The 20,191-nt window shown below is 46.6% G+C and overlaps 1 protein-coding gene across 3 annotated transcripts in view; it reads right to left on the reverse strand.

The window, feature by feature from the left end:
• LOC135919557 (zinc finger protein basonuclin-2-like) overlaps window positions 1-20,191 on the reverse strand; it is a 342,921-nt gene that overhangs the window by 142,009 nt on the left and 180,721 nt on the right. For all 3 annotated transcript variants that reach the window (XM_065453468.2, XM_065453486.2, XM_065453493.2), the window contains one exon: window positions 14,526-14,631. In XM_065453468.2, the coding sequence (XP_065309540.1) occupies window positions 14,526-14,631 (106 nt within the window). The remainder of the gene's footprint in view (window positions 1-14,525; window positions 14,632-20,191) is intronic.

The following is a 20,191-nucleotide window of genomic DNA, read 5'->3' on the forward strand; positions in this document are numbered from 1 at the left end:
CATTGTGCGATAAAATGTTTACGTTCCTGGTCCAGTTAGAAGCGCTGCAAATAATTACTGAGCCGTCGCTATCTTCCCTGTATTTCCAAGCGTTATAAGGCTTTCCTATACTTGGCTTCAGCGATGTCTTCGACGAACTAAACAAGACACTTTGTTTATATTTGGCGAAAATAAAGGCCCCGTTATGGGTAATACGGAGGTAAATTTCAAACACAGGGGACTATGACATTTGCATTAACTTACGCATGCAAGCAATCTGGAGCTTTATGAATGTGCTGTACGAACAAAGCAGAATGTATCCCGCTGCCCTGGGATAACTGTGAGCTCAACCAATATCAAATCTAGTAGCGGAAATTCAAAATGAAAGGGGGGGGAGGACGACACCAAAGTAAGTGTTATAGCGAAGTAACATATGTTTTGATGAACTACTGGCTTTCTAAATATTTTCAACAAGAAATGCTTTAAAGCTTTGGATGCGGGCAAAGGTTTCAAACGAAATAGTCCTATACGGGCAACTTCTCAAAGCATGCGATATAAATACAGAAAACTGAAACTTTTATTGAACTGTTCGAAAGAAACAGCTTCGCTAGAAATCGGATTGTAATTCTACAAGGTTGCACATATATGCTGTCTTTTTTTTCTTGTCAACTTTGACAATACTATTACCTAAACTTATACATTTATGCTGCAGACTGATACACCAATTACAGTTCCTTGTTTAATTGCTAAAATGGCTTATAGCAAATGTGCACTTTTTATGTGCGCTGTACATGGGTTATATCTGGGGCAACTGTGGGGCACTCATTGCCTTTTGTCCCTCCATCATATTAACATTTCATATAGTTCCAAGAAATAAATGCAAATTCAAATAATTTTTCGGGCCTCCATGGTTCACACACACACACACACACACACACACACACACACACACACACACACACACACACACACACACACACACACACAAACACACAAACACACACACACACACATACATACATGTGTATATATATATATATATATATATATATATATATATATAGAGAGAGAGAGAGAGAGAGAGAGGGGGGGGGAGGGAGGGAGGGAGGGAGGGAGGGAGGGAGGGAGGGAGGGAGGTCCGGTTGTTTGCGGTTTGCTTTGCCCTCCCTAGAGAAATAGTTGGTACGCAACTGGCTATAGCCTTCGGAGTTTCACCCAGCAATTTCTTTTTCTTTCTTTCTTCCTTACTTTTTTTGCTCATGCCTTCTGTAAGCATTGACAAAGGTACGTGCAGGCTATCTCCTGCAAGACACGTCTACTTGAGTGGCATGCACCGACAATTGTGCAGTGACATGGCGTGACCTTTATCGCACAGACGGAGGAGTCACGTGCGTTCCCTGCGCATGTACTGCATCCGCCATACCGCAGGCGTTCCGGAACGGAAACAGAGCCAGTTTTCGCACAGAAATCGGACGACGGCACGACGCCTGTTCGGTTCGCGGACCCGTACGCAAACGTGGCTGGCGGTGCATGACGGTCGACGTGAAGGAAGGATAGAGGCCCGTGTAACCACGTCAACGCCTGCGGCGCGGACAGCCGTCGAATCCCTCGGCGGGTTTTCTTGTCTTCAGCCGCGAGCACGGGCTTCTTCCACGCTCGCTCGCGGACCGCGCGACGACAGCGTATATAGGGTCGGCCGCGATCGAGACGTGAAACTCGGTTCGGCAAGAACTGTGCAGCACTGTGGGAGGCCCATGGAGAAATAAACCGATCAGTCTTCGATGTTGTAAATATGCGCGCAGAAAACGAACGTCAATGACTGGCTGGTGTACCTTAACTGTAGTGCGTGTAGATCACGTGACTGTCGTAATTGACCAGGGCGACAGCTGACCACAAATTGTCCTCATGCGCAATTGTGCCAGTGCGGCTTCTGAACTGCGGACTAAAGCTCAATGAACCAGAGGACGTGGTACGGATGGGCCCTGATGATGTTTTTTGCTAGTCATAATCACACGAAGCCAAAAAATAATGAAGCCAAGGCAAGCATAGGGGATGTTAACTGTGGTCTTAATTTATATGAGGGAAATACAGAAAGAAAATAGCAACGAAAGTGGTCGAAAAGACAACTTGGCACCGCGTGGGAGCCATACCAACACTTTCCGCATTACTCGTATGAGGACCCATACCAGTCAAGCAGTACGGCGGCGATTGCTCCTCGTCCACTTTCTTGGCATACCTGTAGATCTGGCCTTGGGAGTGTTAGCCAGCGCCACACATAGCCGTGGTGACGGAGCTCGGTCATTCACGATAACACTGCACCGTTTTAGTGGGACAGGGTGTAGACACGCGCGCGCCCGAGCTCCAGCAGAGGCAGTTGAAGAACCAGCGGCAGCGGCGGCGGCTGCGAAAATTCTTCGCGGCTGTCATGGCGCACGGCGCCATCAGCAGAAGCGGGCGTCATCGGGCATTTCTCGGTCGAGCCGCGCCACCAGTGCCGTGCGCGGACGGACAGGCCCGCGGCGGGGGAGGTGTCACTTGGCCGGGGCTTCATTTGCAAGTTGATTGAAATGGCTCGCGTATATACATGGGAGCGCGGCGGCGCGCGCCCGCAAGCCCCACCGATTGCACCCACACGACGCGCTGCCAGGCCTGACGCTATGTGCTCGCCAGTGACCCCGGTTCGGTGACCCCTGCCGGTCGCCGCAGCGGCTCGATCGCGCCGACGGCGTGAAAGCGCGCGAAGGAGCGCCGACCAACCCATTCAGATTGTCGGCGACGACATCGCTGCGGTACGCTGCATTCCTTTTTTTTTTTTCCCCTCGCTTTTTTTTTCTTCGTTATCGCAGCGGGCGTATATGCGTGTATGTTCGACCACCCAGAGAGCCGCGCGTCTCCGTGAAGTGAACGCGAACGCGCAGAGACCTGACAGCGGTGTCAGCGGCCATTACGGCGATAACTCCGCGATCGGCGCTGCGGCCACGACTGTGCCCTCTGCTGCACGCGTGACAGTACATGCGACATTATCCTTCTTCATTAGCTACAACCCCTATTGCTTCACGAGTTCGCCAGCAGAGCGATTGTCCTGCTCGTGCGAAACCGAGTATACGTATTCACGAAGCAGTTCGAATTCTAGAGCGATTGGCAACGTGGTGGGCAGGACTACTGCATGTGGTTACGAATGTAGTATAGAGAATGGGATATGTCAATGGCAAAAAGTTGTGACGTACGAAAAGCTTTGTTCGTCTGGACCCGGGTTTAAACATGATATAGTTATCGATGAGCAGAAGCCAGTGGGCACAGGGAATTGGAATTTGTGATTACCTGTTAAATCGCTACGGGTTTCTGGTTACGTGCGTACCGTAACGAAAAAGAATAAATAAAAAGAACGAGACATATGTGACTCTATCACAACCACTGTTTAATTAGCGTCATAATTATCTACTTTTCCAGGACATCAGGAAATAGATCATGTCGAGATGGAGTTGTTAAGATAACTTACAGTTGTTTAGTTGCATTCGTTATCTCGCTAAAGCGAGGTTTTATCGCGAACATAAGCAAAAAAAGAAAAGCTATATAGAAGAAGCAGCAAGAAATAATCATAAAAGAACTAACCGCTATAATTAAAAAAGAAACCATTTTCTTTTGTATTTAAGGAAGTGTTTCCATCTACGAATAGCGTGTTCACTAAAGCTCATACTCCTAGATCAATATTTGACCACGGTGATCGCTAAACGAAAGAAAGGCCGAAAGAAAGATGAGAAGAAGAAGCAGAAGAAGCAGACATCGATCAGCGAATTGCACCGAGGTATAAAAGAACAGTGAAGTACCACGTGTCTCTGCAACGACTGTATCAGATTATTAAAGGAAGGGGAAGGCAATTACGAGACAAAATGATAATCTCTGCTATCCAGGCTTGATAACGATTACGAACGTCAGAAATGCTACATAACGGTTACATATATAAAATGAGGGAATTCGCTTTGCTATACGAAGCTCACCTATTCGTCGCTAATGTCAGCAAGCGACCTATGGTATTGATTCCAGCACGAGATACGTGTAGTTGGCGTATGTCGAATGGAAGAAAATACTCAGAGAAAATGGCAGAGGTAAATAAAAAAAAACTGGATCAACTGTAACTAACTACTACATTTTCTATTTAAAACTTGCTACACTCGCACTTATCTTGTCGTAGTAAATAAAACTACCCTGCCCGAACGGCGAACAAAATGTTTCGCAACTCCACCTGTTAACGTCACGATTAAGCTACGACCGAAAAGAAAATCATAATAGTGATTAAAAAAAAGGACAAGAAAGCCATAGCCAAGCCAAACCTTTAGCTCTTGCCACAAAAAGAAATCAACGAAGCCTTTGCAACGCCATTCAGACGGTCGCGAAATCACGAGTGGGGGTAATTACCCGTCTGACTACCTTCATTCATAACTGGGGCCGTGAAATTGATCGATTAACTTGCCGATTAATGGACTAATGCGCGTTTACCCTCGACTAATTTCATGATCGATTAAGCTGTCTGGAAACAAGCTCCCTGCATGGCTCTTTATCATTATTTTTTCCCCTGTTTGGTAGACCTCGCTGTATGTTTATGCACAGCTGGACGCACAGCTGACCGCGGCTTTACGAGTGTGAGGAATATGCACTTTTGTGTCACCTGTCAGCACATTCGAAAAAGTAAAACAATAATGGCTTACGAAGTAGGCGCTGATAAAAGGTAAACGCTGAGAAAACATGAAGTGAGAAACGTATGGATGTTAAAAGAAAAGGTGCCCGGTTGGCAACTCTACATAGGAGAAGGTGGAAATAGAAATATTAAATAGTGAGAGAAAGCTTCCTGATCAAATGCGCGCGCGCGCACGGGTGACCGTCGCGTGATCAGGGAGCTGGAATGTTCATACACGCCGAGCGGGCATTCTTTCCAGGTCATTTCAAAGGCACTAACAAATGGCACGGCTGTTGAAGAGAGTTTTTCGCTATAACAGAACGCCCACCCAATAAAGACATCTATAATACCCCGGTGACACGGGCACTTTGATCGCGATCTACAGAGCACAGTATGACAGGAGTGTAAGTCGCAGTGTTTAGGTATGCAAGCCTATATATGTTGCGGAATATATCCGGTTCGCCAAAGACTACACTGACTATTAATAGCGGGCGTTCGCACTAGTCAAAAGCATCCCTCTATAACAGTCGCTCTTTCCCAGTGATCCACTCAACGGTGCACCCGCTGGATACGCAAGGAAGATATAAAACTAAATATGACGAAGTTCTGGACTCGTTTGTTTCTCCAAGGTAGGCTTCCATAAAATGTCGTGACTAATGATGTCGTCGTAGAAAGGTGCGATGGAACAGAAGCACATTGTCGTATGGTGTATCGATAGCAACTGCAGGGGCAGCAAGCTCACTGCGTGGCATGTATACTTTGTGTAAACTGACAGCTAGAGTGGTGATGGTAAGCACGTATAGCTGACGGTAATGTTTTTCTCTCTTTGTTTCCTACTTTGTTTTGTAGCGTTCGACGCAGGCTTGATTCCTCTACGAGAAAATGTCCCTTGCTCGACTTTGTAAAGCATTTTATTTGCCTTTCACATAACCTGCTTCCCTCACATCATTCACCCTGGACATGGCACAAACAGAAACAAAGAGAGAAAGAAAGAAAGGAAGAAAATGGGGATGGGGTACCATTTAAATTCGGAAAATGCCATCTCAAGCACTCATACCCGTCCTCTTCACCCGGCCCACTCGGTGCCGCAAGCCCGCTTCATTTCTACGAGTAGTCTCGTGACGTAAACAAAAGTCGTTCAGGATAACACGAACATTGGTTGGTCTCGACTGCAATTGTGCAACCTCTCTTTCTCTCTCTCTCTCTCACGCAGTAATAGCTCCTGCACTAAATACCGCTAACGTAATTACAACGCCACCGACTTTCTTGTTCCTGCGAAAATATAGAGGGACGGGTGAATAAGTATAAAAGTATAGAAGATAAAGAAGTGTTGGTCAGGGGGCCAATACCACGGTCTGCAATATATTTCGTGGTGAGCTATTCCGGCAGCGCCCACGTGATGGCGCCACCAGTCTGGGCAGCGGTAATGGTGTGTGCGTAAACTCGCCAGCTGTGGGCAAACGCGACACGTCACATTGCCAGCTGCTTTCCTCGTCGCGACGACGAACGCTTTCGCCCTGAGCGCTTGGCACTACTCTTGTGTGCGGTAATGCTTTATGATAGCGCAGTGCGCGAACCGGCAGGGCAGCGCTCGGCTTTGAGATGACGTACGCGCATGCGCAAGTGTGACTGCGCATGCGCAGTCGGTACACTTGCATAAACTGCGACACAGGTGCGACTCGCGCTGCACGCACAGTACCTATGAATGCAGCACAATCTCTGCCCACAAAAACCACATTGCGGCTGCCTTCTGTGCCTGCGTTCATGAGAGTTTCACTGATATTCAAAGTTCGCCTCCCCTAGGACGTCGCGGAACTGGGCTAACACAATTGGTTGGCGTATCTAAAAAAAGATCAAATTCACTTACACTCCTCTTTCTCTCTCTCTCTCTCTCTGTTTGCTTGTTATCTTTCTGCGTTCCCCTCCCCCCATAGAGTAGCAAACGAGATTTTTGTTGTGGTTAACCTCACCACCTTTCCTTTTTTTTTCAACTTTTTCATTGTTCATCTTTAACTAGCAACCATTTATTTCTTTGGCTCTTCTGCGTTCATTATGCTATTCCTCTTTGTCACAGTCATCTGAACTACCGTGAAATATGTTGGGGTCATACGTATAATACTCACACTATGAAGATTCGTTACTTGCAAAACCACACTTTACGCCTCATTTCATTTATTAGCTATAGACTTATTTGCACCTGTTTACCAACGTCTATATAGAATTATTATTACTCAATTAATCCGTTTTCATCTCGAGCGCTTATATTTCGAGTACGCAGTAGTGATATCACCACAAAATGCATACCGCAGTCTCACCTATTGCCAAGATAACGAAATTTGCATATGAATATAGCCTACTATTACCCAGAGTTCTAATTATGGAAAGCAAACAGTGTTCTTCCTCAGCTGTATCTCTTTGGAAGTCATTACCCACTTCTATAAAATCATTCTATACACTTTATTAATTTCGTAATCTCTCTCTCGCTATATATATAATCTCTCTCTCTCGCTATATATATATATATATATATATATATATATATATATATATATATATATATATATATATATATATATATATATATATATATATATAAAGACAATAAATAAGAAGTAATCACAGTTGAGTAGCAATTTTAACATTTATTTTCCGCTTTTTCTGTGTTGTTTATTTATTCCTTATTTTCACATACTCTTTAGGTAGGCTGTCACTGTTATAATGTTGCATTCTCCTTATTGTATAATGTTTCTTATGTCACCTGGAATGCTGATATGCAATGTACCTAGGCATTTTCTATTAGGAGGTCCTTAGGAGGTCCCCTTGACGGTTTTTTCTTCGGGACTGCCATATGTAGAACCCGCTCATGTATACTGAACTGTATTGATTACTTCAAGTACTTCCAATCGCTAAAGTTGTGAAACCCTATGGCTGTTGGGAAGTGTTGCTGGCACCTACACGCGAGTACGAACAGCCCCCCCCCCTCTCTCTCTCTCTCTCTCTCTCTCTCTCTCTCTCTCTCTCTCTCTCTCTCTCTCTATCTATCTATCTATCTATCTATCTGTCTGTCCGTCCGTCCGTCCGTCCGTCCGTCCGTCCGTCCGTCCGTCCGTCCGTCCGTCCGTCCGTCCGTCCGTCCGTCCGTCCGTCCGTCCGTCCGTCCGTCTGTCTGTCTGTCTGTCTGTCTGTCTGTCTGTCTGTCTGTCTGTCTGTCTGTCTGTCTGTCTGTCTGTCTGTCTGTCTGTCTGTCTGTCTGTCTGTCTGTCTGTCTGTCTGTCTATCTATCTATCTATCTATCTATCTATCTATCTATCTATCTATCTATCTATCTATCTATCTATCTATCTATCTATCTATCTATCTATCTATCTATCTATCTATCTATCTATCTATCTATCTATCTATCTATCTATCCATCCATCTATCCATCCATCCATCCATCCATCCATCCATCCATCTATCTATCTATCTATCTATCTATCTATCTATCTATCTATCTATCTATCTATCTATCTATCTATCTATCTATCTATCTATCTATCTATCTATCTATCTATCTATCTATCTATCTATCTATCTATCTTCACTGAAAACTATTGCAAGGTTTGAAGAAAGTGATACAGCAGGTTTAAAATATCATAACTGCGCATCAAGAACAGAGTTCGACATTTCGTACATGGCACCTTATATTCGTAGAATTTTATGCAGGCAAAATGGACTTTACAAGTTACAGTTAAGATAATTTCTACGAATTCTATATTTACGAGATGCCGCAACCGCAACAGTTCAATACCAAACACAATGAATTACATACATGGAAGATGTCGATATTTTCATATAGCTGTCATAGCTGTCATTGAGATAAAACAAATACACTAGTCGTCTAACTAACGTAGCATACGAAGGCAACTGCAATGGGGCTCTTGCATTGCCCAGGGGGCGCTGCGAAAAAGGTGCTAAAAAGCGCCCTCTGCGCTAAAATGGGTCGTACCAAGCTCGGTCGTCTGCTTCGGAAAGCACGTTTACAATATGGACCCGCCAATTTCGGTTGTGTTGTTTCACGGCCTGCAGCGACTATTAGGCGCCGAAGATTTTTTCAGGGGTGGCACGCTGCGTAAAGGCAAGAAATTATGCAGTGCCGAATACGTGTACGCCGTTCAAGAATTAGGCGGCGAAGTTTTAGCACCGTGTCAATCGCAAGTGAAGCGAGTCGCGTACGAAGTGGAACTTCAGGTAAGGTTTGCACGCTAGCTGCTAGATTCAGGCGCACAAACGCGAGGAAATGCTTGCTATAAATGTATCCACAGCAGCGATAAGCAGGCATCACGTGTACGGAACTGCTCGAGCACACGACGGTACGCGCCGCGATGTACGAACTGCTCGAGCGCACGATCGTACGCGCCCGACGGCAGCGGTCTTTCGACATGCCGCGAAACGGCGGGCCTCCCGCAATCTTTGTTGACTGCATACCGCTAAACAAGTAGTTATGCCTGCGTTGTAGTAGCGGCCATCTGTCGCTTTTAGTAACTGGCATAACTGATGCAATGCATATGAGCTCGCACGTACGTGCGAATCGCGCTGCAGCACGAGCTCGTGCGCTGCCCGTTTGATGTAGGTTTTAATGACAGGGCTCGAACATAGGTGTGCTGCAATCAATACTGCCTTGCTGCGCTGCCTCAACGTGCTGGCGTAAGATCAAGGATGAGCGCATTTAACTCTCTTAACCTGTGCTGCTCGTAGTGGAGTAGTGAATTGTCATCGAATGAGCCCGACCATTTGTGCTCATTTGCACACACCTGGTCGCTTCACCACTTCGCATCGGTCGAATTGTTAATTGTCGCTGTGGCCGGGTCTCGAATCATCAATTACCAGCCATGCCTGCTACTATGTCGGTCTGCTGTCGGGACTGTAGGTGCAAAAGACCGAACTTTTTAGAAGGCCGATAATCATGGCAAGCATCAAGACAGGCGAAGCAGTCAGCATGGCGCGAAGTTTCGCTTACTGAGCGCGACGAACTGCAGCTATGCAGCGCGCCCGACGCTCCACTTCGTGAGGCCTTGAAATAAAACGGTAGAATCTTATGTTGGGATTCAGGCCTTCTTGTTCATGGCAGCCCACGACGCAGAAGTAATGACGGTGACGCATTCTCGAGGCTGGGCTAGGTCTCTCCGGATCGGCGTCACCGATTCCTTCTGCTCCCAGCATTACGTCTCACGGCACACGGACAGTCCGTTTTCGTTAAACTATAGGCTGCGGCGAGCTCGCAGCGTGGTCGGCATGGTCTGTGAGAAGTGACGAGCCTTTTCGCAATCGCAACAGGGCAGAAAAAAGTGCGAATCGACGCAAAACGCGGCCTAGAAACGTGCTTCGCCACAGCCAGGGCTAAATACGACCCAAGCTGGTACGACCCAGATGTCGTTTCCCGCGCCGCCACCAGGCGCCGCTACTATACCTCAAACTCCAGCGCAAGACGCCCATGCTCCCGGGCCATCGTGATCACGAGACTTCGGCCTCTTCGCTGCTCCCATTCCCGAAAAGCAAAAGCTGCCGAGCTCGCGTGCTGAAGGCTCGATGAGCGGCCGTTGGCGGCCAGTTGGGAGCCGATCGGTCTGCTCCCTTCCCTCTCTCTCCGCCGTCGCCGAGGAGGAGGAGCTCGGGGAGGTGGCGCCCCCGCGAGGCTAGTTGCAGCGGCGGCCGCGCGAACAATTCGTGAACTTCGCGAGGCGGCGTGCGTCGGAGCATACTCTTGCACAGCGGTGGGACTAAATTAAATTAAATTAGTGGTGCCTTACGTCCAAAACTCGAAATCTGGATATGAGAGATCTATTAGCGGAGGACTCCGCGGTTTAAACTAAAATTAAACCCCGGGATTTAACGTGCCAGGCGCTTGTCCCGTTTTTTTGTAGTATTCCCTTCAAAGATGTTGCCGTACTGACTAGCTCCTATTCAAACGTTAATTAACCTTGCCTTTTTGTTTTTCTTTTCTTCGCCATTCATGCAATTGCAGCAATGATTTTACGAAATTCAAGTTTGATTCAAGTTTTAGCAACAAGAAATAGCTCATCCAGGTCTTCATGAATTGGCCCGTATACACAATATTTAGATATAATCTTTTTACATTGCGTGCGTGCCGGAGGAAAAAGATAGCGTGAAAGTAACAATACGAACGATACGATCAACCGTTATAAAATGAAAACCAAACCAAATGCGAACATCGGCTACATTCGTGACGACCGTATATTTTTGTGAGACCTTCCTTGGGTCTACAGCGCTGACACAGCTGAAGCCAGCATCAATTAACGACGTAAAAATTTTCCATTCACATTTATGTAGAGAAAAGAAAGCACAAATGCGGCATGGAAGTTGAAGTTGCAAAATGCGTCAGTACATACCAGGAGCATGATCGTTCGAATGCAGATGTCCCTGCGCGTCAGGGACGCGTTCGTTCGGTGTCGAGCACAAGCTCAATCACAGTCTCAAGCACAGTCTCAAGCACAGTCTCAAACACAGTCTCAAACACAGCGTCAAGTGCCACAGTATATAGGTTCCATGCATTTGCGAAATAGCGCGAAACGACACGGTATGCTTAGTCAACGGTTAAGAAAGTGCGTCTGGCTATGCATCTGGCGAGTGTGCGCCGTAACAGTGAAAAGCACTGACTGAGTTCCTGAATTCATATTGAGTGATGCCAAAAAACAACGTGGTCTCACGCAGTACACTTCAGACAATTACAAACAGATTCTTACAGAAACCCCAGACTCATGCACGCCATGCATCCAGACATGTACCCTACAAAGAGATGCACATCGTGTGGCGAGGTTGCCACACTTAATCACATGTTATGGGAATGTCAGCACTTAACAAACAAGTCGGGCTGTGCATGCCGACCCCTCCGTCTCTTCCACCGCCAGCCTCCGCTCGTGCTGGAAGACCGCACTGCTCAGCTCGAACCTGACAGCACAACTCTGGGCCGTCCAGCGAGCCGAGGAAGCCGCTTCGAGACAAGGTCTTGCAACCGCGTCCGCGGCGGTTGCCCAAACCCGCTAAAAAGACGCCGGACTCAAATTTTATTGATTTGAAAATAAAGTTTACGCTCTCTCTCACGCAGACTAGGTCATATATGTAAACCTCTGTTGTCTCTTGCCGTACTTAGCGCCTGTCCAGTGTACTATATCTTTGCCTGTGTGCGCATTCATTTCCGCGCAGCAATTATTGTGAATCATTACCAACTCAGTCGGCCGCGCCTTGCTGCCACAGCTCCTGGATCATGTTTGGAGGTCTGAACCAGCCGAGCGATTTTTTGTGCTATGAGGAACTAACATCGATTTCAGCTGATAAATAGATAAGTAACACCTTAGCTTTGTAGTGCTACCCTATACAGCGAGCGATTTGTTTCTATAGCCAGCGAAGAAAAATATCTGCACCGAAAGTCCGAGCCGCCGTTCTACTAAGGCGTTCGCCGGAAGTGCGAAACAACGCGAACGCGTGGTGACGCAGACACACACTTCGCGTCGAACACAAAGCCAGCGTTTTTAGGCCATGAACAAAGTGACTCACCGGGGGTGCTATTTGGAACAACGTCAAATTCCACCCTATTGTCAAATTTTGTAATGGCGGATATTTGAGCCATGCAGGAAAGCCGCAGCAGTCCTCTCAACCACTCACACCAGACCAGATCGTGAATTCGACAATATGGCGACATTTGTCATAGTACAGAAAAGCAACCCGGAATTAAAACGATCTAGAGCTAAGCAAAATCGAGTTTCCTACAATTACTAGCGAGAACTATGGTACTGCGATCGTGCAGATGTGGATTTGTCTGATCTTCGTGCTTGGGGCTTCAGACGTTCTTGCGGCTTCGTTTATTACGCTTTATCTAAACCTAAATTGGATTAAATTTCAAAGCAACTCATTTATTCTTTACTGTAGGCAGTAATAAGACTGCAAGCACGCATAATCGCTACTAATTGCAATGGTACCGCTTCTCCATGCCTCCGTGGCGTAGTGCACTCCACGGAGGCATGGACAAGCGGAAGCCCGATATTGAAACCATGGTTTCAATATCGCGCTTCTGTTCTATACGTTCTGTGTTCGAATCCTGTCATCGGATAATATTAATAATGTTCGCTTAATTATTTATAACGCAGTACCTTCTCAAAATCCGTTCTCCGCAAAATCACGAGGCCATTTAAAGCCAGAAGGATTAAGTTTTGGCAAATCTAGGTACTACCCAGGCATCATTTCCATGCTGGCTGAGCTGCGCTGCTTGCTGCTGCCGTATACACTAGCGCCGCAATTCCCTCTAGTAATTGTATAAAACTCTATGCGCACAGCACACGTGGAGCAAATGCAGCGTGCTGCTCTTCAGCGCTACACATGCGTTCGGGTGTATCCATCCGCGATTGCCAGAAAAGAGGGGATGAAAGAACGTACGCCTACGTTTATTCGTCCAGTCTTGTTTCATTCTTATTTTCTTCCTGCCATCACGCCTTGCTTGTTGCATAGCGCAAAAAAATACCACTCGCGCTTGTCTATAGGCTTCGGCATAGAGTTGGAACATAAGCTATGTTGGGGCTTGAAAAAACAAGTACATATATAAAGAAAGGTCTAGTGCCCTAGCCCGTGCCACTAGTTATAACGGGCTACTATAGAGTTGGGACAGCCGGAAGAAGTGTCGCTCGGCGGAAGTATGCTCATGACACCACTGGGATGCTGCAGCCAGATTTGACGGTGTCGAGTACAAGCGCAGCGTCTTCGTTTTCTCTGTCTTCTTGCGTGCCACGTTTGCGCTACACTTCACGTGATGTAATACCAATTAACCGATAAGATCTGCTATTGGATTTTTTTTTCAAGCTACGCAGTCGACATGAGCTCTTTAAATAGCCAGTGATTTGAAATTGACAAACTCGTGCGACGTGAGCTTCTACGAAGCTCGTTCTGTTAACCTTTGTGGTTGATCTAAATCAATAAGTAATTTTACACAGTAAGCTATACACTATTCAAAAATATATATTTTCTGGTAGAAAGAGCCATTAAGCACGGTGTGCAGTATAGGTAATAGCCAATTACACGTCCTCTGAGATTTCGGACGCAATGCCAGTCACCATACCTGCTGCATGTTACTCGTATGTTACGTACGGTTGAAGTGTACACCTTTGGAAACGGCTTGACCCTGACTCATCCATCTGGCGCGCCGAAGAGCTTCAATATTTCACCTTTGTCACCGAATGAATTTGCTCGCTTAAAGAGGCACAAATGTTGCAGCAGTTACTGAGCAGTGTACAATGCCGTTCAAGCGAGGGCCAGTGCTAAGCATTGCGTCTGTAAACATTTGGTCGGTCGTACGACTGGTGTCGTTGGTATATGTGATGCTGAGGAGCATCTTAGCGATGTAATTGACTCTAGGTCGCGGAGTCTGTGCGATTAAAAAAAAAAGAAAAAGAAATCGGTAGCATTATTAGGGCGTTGCATATGATACGTGTACATATATACTATACAGCTGACTTTCATCAATAAAGTCTCGTGGCCGGGAATCTGTAGTGACGAGACGACCGCATAATCCATGGACGGCCGTCATGTAGTGGCTTGGGTGTATACTTTGGGACAGTGCAATGGCGCCTCGATCACACTGTCTTACAAAAACATGAGCACTTAATTTCACACACGGCTAAGCTATACAGCCGCCACCTCGAAGTCGCTCTCGAGCGAGGCATTGCTCGGCGTCGCGAATGCAGGGACGGACACGGGGCAGCACGCGTTCGTCGTGCGAAGGGATGCACAGCTTGAGAGGTGGGGCACACACGCTTTCCGGCGCGCTCAAGAAAACATGAAAGATGAAGGAGGGGAGGGGGGCGCATGCGCCACCAGCACTGACCGTGCGCTACCCAGCCGTGCTGACAGGAGTCGCAGAGCCGGTGGCCTCCTCCCTTGCCGGGCGTGAAGCACTCACAGCCGCATCCGGGTCGGGTGCAGCGGATCGCCTGCGGGTGCGGCAGAGAGAAGAAGAGCGCGGTGGTTATTAGAATGGCCGATCGAAAGGCGCGGAGAATGCGTGCGCACTACAGAGGGCTATAGCGTGCTATATGCGGCCGCATAGCAGGGCCGCGCGGGCGATCGCCCGTGGCCGCGCGTAGACGCGCAAAGAGCCGCATCCAACCCCCGTATACCAGGAGTGCGGCGCATCACTTCTCGAGAGACCGAGTCAACGAAAAGACAAATAAAAAATAAGAGAAGCGGGCAGTCATGAGATATATGGTGGCAGTTGCCACGATTGACCTCGAGATACAGCGTCGCAGTGCGGTTAAATACCATATAGAGCGGAGGGAGCACTTTAGCACTGCGATTCGCTGCCAGTGCGTGAGAACGAACGTGCGCTAATGCGAACGGTAACGCGTATCGTGCTTTCGAGGAACGATTACTGCAGAAATGTGAGTTAATATTTGCTGAGTAGTTCTGCACAGGTGTCCCTGCGCCGTGCTACTTGCGGCGCGGGATCGAACACGAAAGACATCCGTGAGATAACGACATCGGTTTTGTTGCACGTAGAAGAAGCTTGCGAATGCATCGATACTCCGATCATGGTGATAGGAGAGAAAGAAAATGAACGTTGTGGCTGAGCGATATGCCCGATCAGCCGCTGGGATGACGCGCGGTTAACGCTGCGGCCGTCTGTCAATTATCACTTCAAGCAATTGATAGAAATTGGCTGCAGTGCTTTCAAGAAAAGCTCGGTTTTTAACTAAATAAGCAAAGATGCTAAAGAAACATTGCAAATAATGTGTAAGTATGGAAAAAGAGAGAGAGAGAACAAAGAAAAACGCTTTTATTTTTTTATTTTTTCTTATTTTCTTTACTTGTGCATGCGGTACCAAGCCTGGCATATGAATACGATAACCTACAACCCTTTGAAACTTCGTGCTCCTTGACAAATTGCCTAGTCTGCCGTATTCCGATGTCCACCATGCGACAATGTTCTATTCGCGTATAATTGACTTATTTGTCAAGCATAAATGTTTGGTATGTTTCCAATATGCTCCAGATTCATTTGCATGCTTCTGACAACTTACAGACTCGTCTTCGCAATGCAAATCGTAAGTTTGCTTGAGATGTCTATTGACTATTAAGCTGTCTTAAGATGACTATTGCAACGTTACGACTCTGTGACGCGCCAGTCATCACCTCCGTTCGGTATGCGCCCCGCGTGTCGCAATATTCGCTGTCTATCAGAAGAAAAATGCGAACAAACTACAAAAGCAGAGAGAATACGAAGGGTACACAGAATACAGGAAACGAAGAGGTATAATACAAAAGTCCGTTACATTAGTTCATCTAAACCGAAGGAAATAGAGAAGCACACTTTTCCGCATGATGCCACTTATTGTGGCGAAGCAAGCTTTCAGAGTGACCGTTACGCACGCGCAGACTTCTTTGAAATTTAGCCGGGGTTGGTAAACACATATTGTCAGCTGTAGAATAAAGCACGGTCGCTACTGTGCACAGCAGTGTCTAACTCCATGTTGGTCATGAGCACATAGGCGACATAGACGTGCCCTTTGTCCAAAGTAAAATGCAGTGCAGCATGAACAATGTAGTTTCTCTCGGACGCCTTATAAACGAGGCTTAAAAACAGAAGCACTCATTGTCCGGTACAAATGGGCTCTGGTCCTGGTGGAGTACGATACGCTTGAGACTGCGGACAACAGCGCGTATTGCCAGGCGTCCATTAACCGACGAAGGTACCAGCTCGCGATTTACTGCCGTACTTCTTTTAAAACTTCTTAGCTGATACGAAACAGACACACTGGGCTCATAGTAACCTGCAGCGCTCACAGTAACACATGTACATATATATACAGAGCTTTGTCGCCCTAGACGGCGTGAATGGCTGTCCACCGTTTTGACTATATCCTTTGTTGAGTCTTTTTTTTCTGCCTGGATATACTTCGAACTTTGAGAAAATGGGCACAAGGGAGGCTACAAAGAAGAAGAGGAGCCCCCGGAAGAATTGTGGAGTCTTGGACCAGCGCGGAAAAAGCCCCGCACTCAAATATCGTGCTACACAGCAACGGTCCAGGCGTGCTTAACTGCGCCGCCAAAGCTTGTCTGGACTGTGTCTGGACTCCGTAAAAAGAAAAAAGAAAAAAGGAGCAGAGAGACGCTCGGTTGACAGCGAAAGGGACAGACACTCGCTAGAAAGCGTATTGAAAAGACGCTTGTATTCTGTATGCGTCTATGTGCTCTCGCAAACAAGAAAGTGATGCAGTTTCGTGTTCTTCTTAACTCTTAAACTTACCCGCGCCTCATCATCTCTAATCGCTCACGGCTGTACAAGATCTTCAACTACAGCTACAACTGCAACTGCAACAATACCCTCCCTTTTAAAAGAATGTATACTTTCTTCTTCCCGCTGACTTCGTCCTGCGACGTGCACGAAACACTTATTTACACAAAGTGGCAGTAGCGTCTCGTTCAATTACCGACCCGCTGTTGCTAACGAACTCGTGAATCTGTCGGTTGAGTAGCGGCTGTCACCGGCAGGCGCAGGTCTTTGTTTTACTTGCAATTGCGAAGCAATGGAGGAATTCACACTCACCGCAAAACTATAGATAGCAAAAAGATTAACTAACTGACACGTGAGCTATAGTTTGCAGAGCATCACATTAACTTAGCAGCGCGACATAAGCACAACGTATCGAAGCGAACCACCCGAAACGCACACTGAGCACTGTACAGCTGAAAACTTATCCGGGAATAGAACAGTCATATTATACTAACGCACTCTATAAGACAGCAGACGAAACCGACTTAGCCGACATACAAACGGGGTTGTCGTGCTTGACTCTATGGGCTGCAAGACGAGGCGACGGCGTTATATTAATCAAACATGTTTGCTTTCTTAACCTCTTCCGCCTTTTGTATGTGCACACTGTAAGACTGGCTGTTTATTCGCAGCCTCAGTTGTCGCACGCAGGACTGTCGGCCTCTCCAATCCCTCATTCAGAAAGTTTAGTTCACCGAGGCTGCAAGTCAGTCATTCATTTCGATAAACCGCTTGTTCATACAATGCGTACAAATGCATGAATTTGTAAGCGTACAGAAGGAGGTCCCATAGCACAAGGCTGTAAGGGGACCTCCTCTAAGGCCGTGTGTTACCATGCAACATGGTTGTAAGGCCATTTTGTTAATTTAATCAAACACCACGTTATTGTTTTCAAAAGCCGACATCGAAGTGCTGTGCCTTCTGAAACCTACGGCAGAGACAACAGCTGTTCGAGAACGGTTCTTTCAAACCAATAGCTCTGAATATGCGCTCGGCTGAACACGATGATACCGAAGCGTGAATTCCGATTCCCACGGGGACCTTAACACTTGAGCGCATTGAGGGGCGCCACATCACTCGCAGATCACTGGTGCGTATACTCATACAGACTTTTCGCTGTAGGCGGGGAAGATAAACCCGCCCTCTTTTTTTTTTTTTTTTCCCGGTCTTCACTGCACTGGGTTACGTCAAGAGCGTTTCGCGTCGCCGCACACAATTTGCGTCTTTCTAATGATACCGCGCTTGACGTAAACGTCGAATACTTTTCGGAGCTTCCCTACAAATGTGAGAAAGTAACACTGCAAACAAATGCTGCACACGTGGCCGCTATTTGCAGCGTATCTGCATCTTTCGCGAGTGTGCACTCTGGATACGTTGCGGAGGAGAGTATATAGCTTTGTCTTGAAAGATTCTGTGCGAGCGTGACATACGGGAAAGTCTTCATATATGAGGTGAAACGCGACGATAAACGCCAGGTATATATCCAGCTGTTAACAATGTGCGCTTAATTTTTTTAAGCCGCCCCGTCACGGTATGGTGGCTAGAACCACAGTCATGGTATGCGGTTATAAGCTTCGACGTGCCCTGTTGTCGAGAGCAACCCACCTGAAGATTTGAAGTGAAAGCGTATACAGAGATATTAAGCTCTTTAATTATTGGCAGATTACAAATCTGGAAAGTCATATAAGTCAAGCTTATTTGGAGTACGTGCCAAAAACGAAGTAGAAGCGATGTACTGCAGTGGCGACGCCACGATAATACATTAGCATTCCATGACGGCATATATTTTGGCAGCGCCTGGTCGAGGCTACTAATTTATTTATTAACAATAAAAAAAGATTACAGCACTCTTAAAAAGATATCTCAACATCAGCGGAGCAATTAGGAAACTTTCCTCTAAACATATCACTCATGTATAAAAAGTGATCTAGTTTTCGTGATAATCGTCAACTCCAATCGAAAAAGGTCAAGCTTAATAATTATTCTCTTCGATAATAAGCGACACTTTCACTCCAACTAATCAGGGAGGGAGAACTGAAACTCAATTATACCGGTTCAGTCTGGCTTAGGGAGTCTGATGAGTCCCTCTAAAGGTTTTCTTCAAACACACTAGGACAATATTGGACAATATAGCGTCGTGCAGGTCAGATTTAAGAATGATGAAGGGAAAAGAGTGACATAGGGGTGCGTGAGTGAGTGAGTGAGTGTGAGTGAGTGAGTAAGTGAGTGAGTGAGTGAGTGAGTGAGTGAGTGAGTGAGTGAGTGAGTGAGTGAGTGAGTGAGTGAGTGAGTGAGTGAGTGAGTGAGTGAGTGAGTGAGTGAGTGAGTGAGTGAGTGAGTGAGTGAGTGAGTGAGTGAGTGAGTGAGTGAGTGAGTGTACATACAGGATAGGTTTGGCTTTGTACAGTTACGCAACTGCTAAAACATTGAGCAGAGTGAATGCAACGCATATTCTCCGCCCCCTCACAAACTACTCTACGTGTATTACTACTCACGTACCTGGGCCAAGAGAATTATGGTTAACGCAGATAAAGACGTGCTCTCGATTGCTTTGTCGTAATAGTAAGTGCAGCTTAGTGACGCTTTATTACTGCACTTTTTGTCTAGGTGTGTAGTCGCGGACAAACATGGTAACAAAAACTAACAAGAACTAATGGGCGGTTGTTGTCCTGTTATCCCGCCCAAAGGGCGGCAGGTCGGTCCGAGCATTATAACGCATCAACTTCTCGACAGTAAGTGAGAACGAATGGATTTAAATGATAAATGAGCGGATTTCTGACAACCCGCAAAGCAATCAGTGCGAACGTCAGGACACAGCCTCGGTTATAACGTTCCCTTATTATTATTTTTTTTTGTCTTGCAACGTTGATCACTTAAGTGAAGACACAAATATTAATGGGTTTGCTTCGCAGCATACATTGCAGCATTCGGTACCCGAAGCAGTGATTAGCAAGGGTCATTCGTAAGTATTTCCTCAACGGGAACATATAAACAAGAATAGTTACACGCGGATTTTCAGGAGTTAAACCCCGATAGCAAGCGGCTCAAAGACAGCATTTTATGTGTACACACACATATCTCTCAGGGACCCTTTCGAGCAGCCGTCGCGTCAATGTGCCGTGTCGCGGCGCGTTCGCGCACCTTGTCTGGGGGCTCGCTTGAATGTGATAAACAAAAAAGAAAGGTCAGGGGCGGAAATGGTCGGCCTATACAAGAGAGAA

This window comes from Dermacentor albipictus, chromosome 2 (genome assembly GCF_038994185.2).
Source record: "Dermacentor albipictus isolate Rhodes 1998 colony chromosome 2, USDA_Dalb.pri_finalv2, whole genome shotgun sequence".
Taxonomy (NCBI): Eukaryota; Metazoa; Arthropoda; class Arachnida; order Ixodida; family Ixodidae; genus Dermacentor; species Dermacentor albipictus.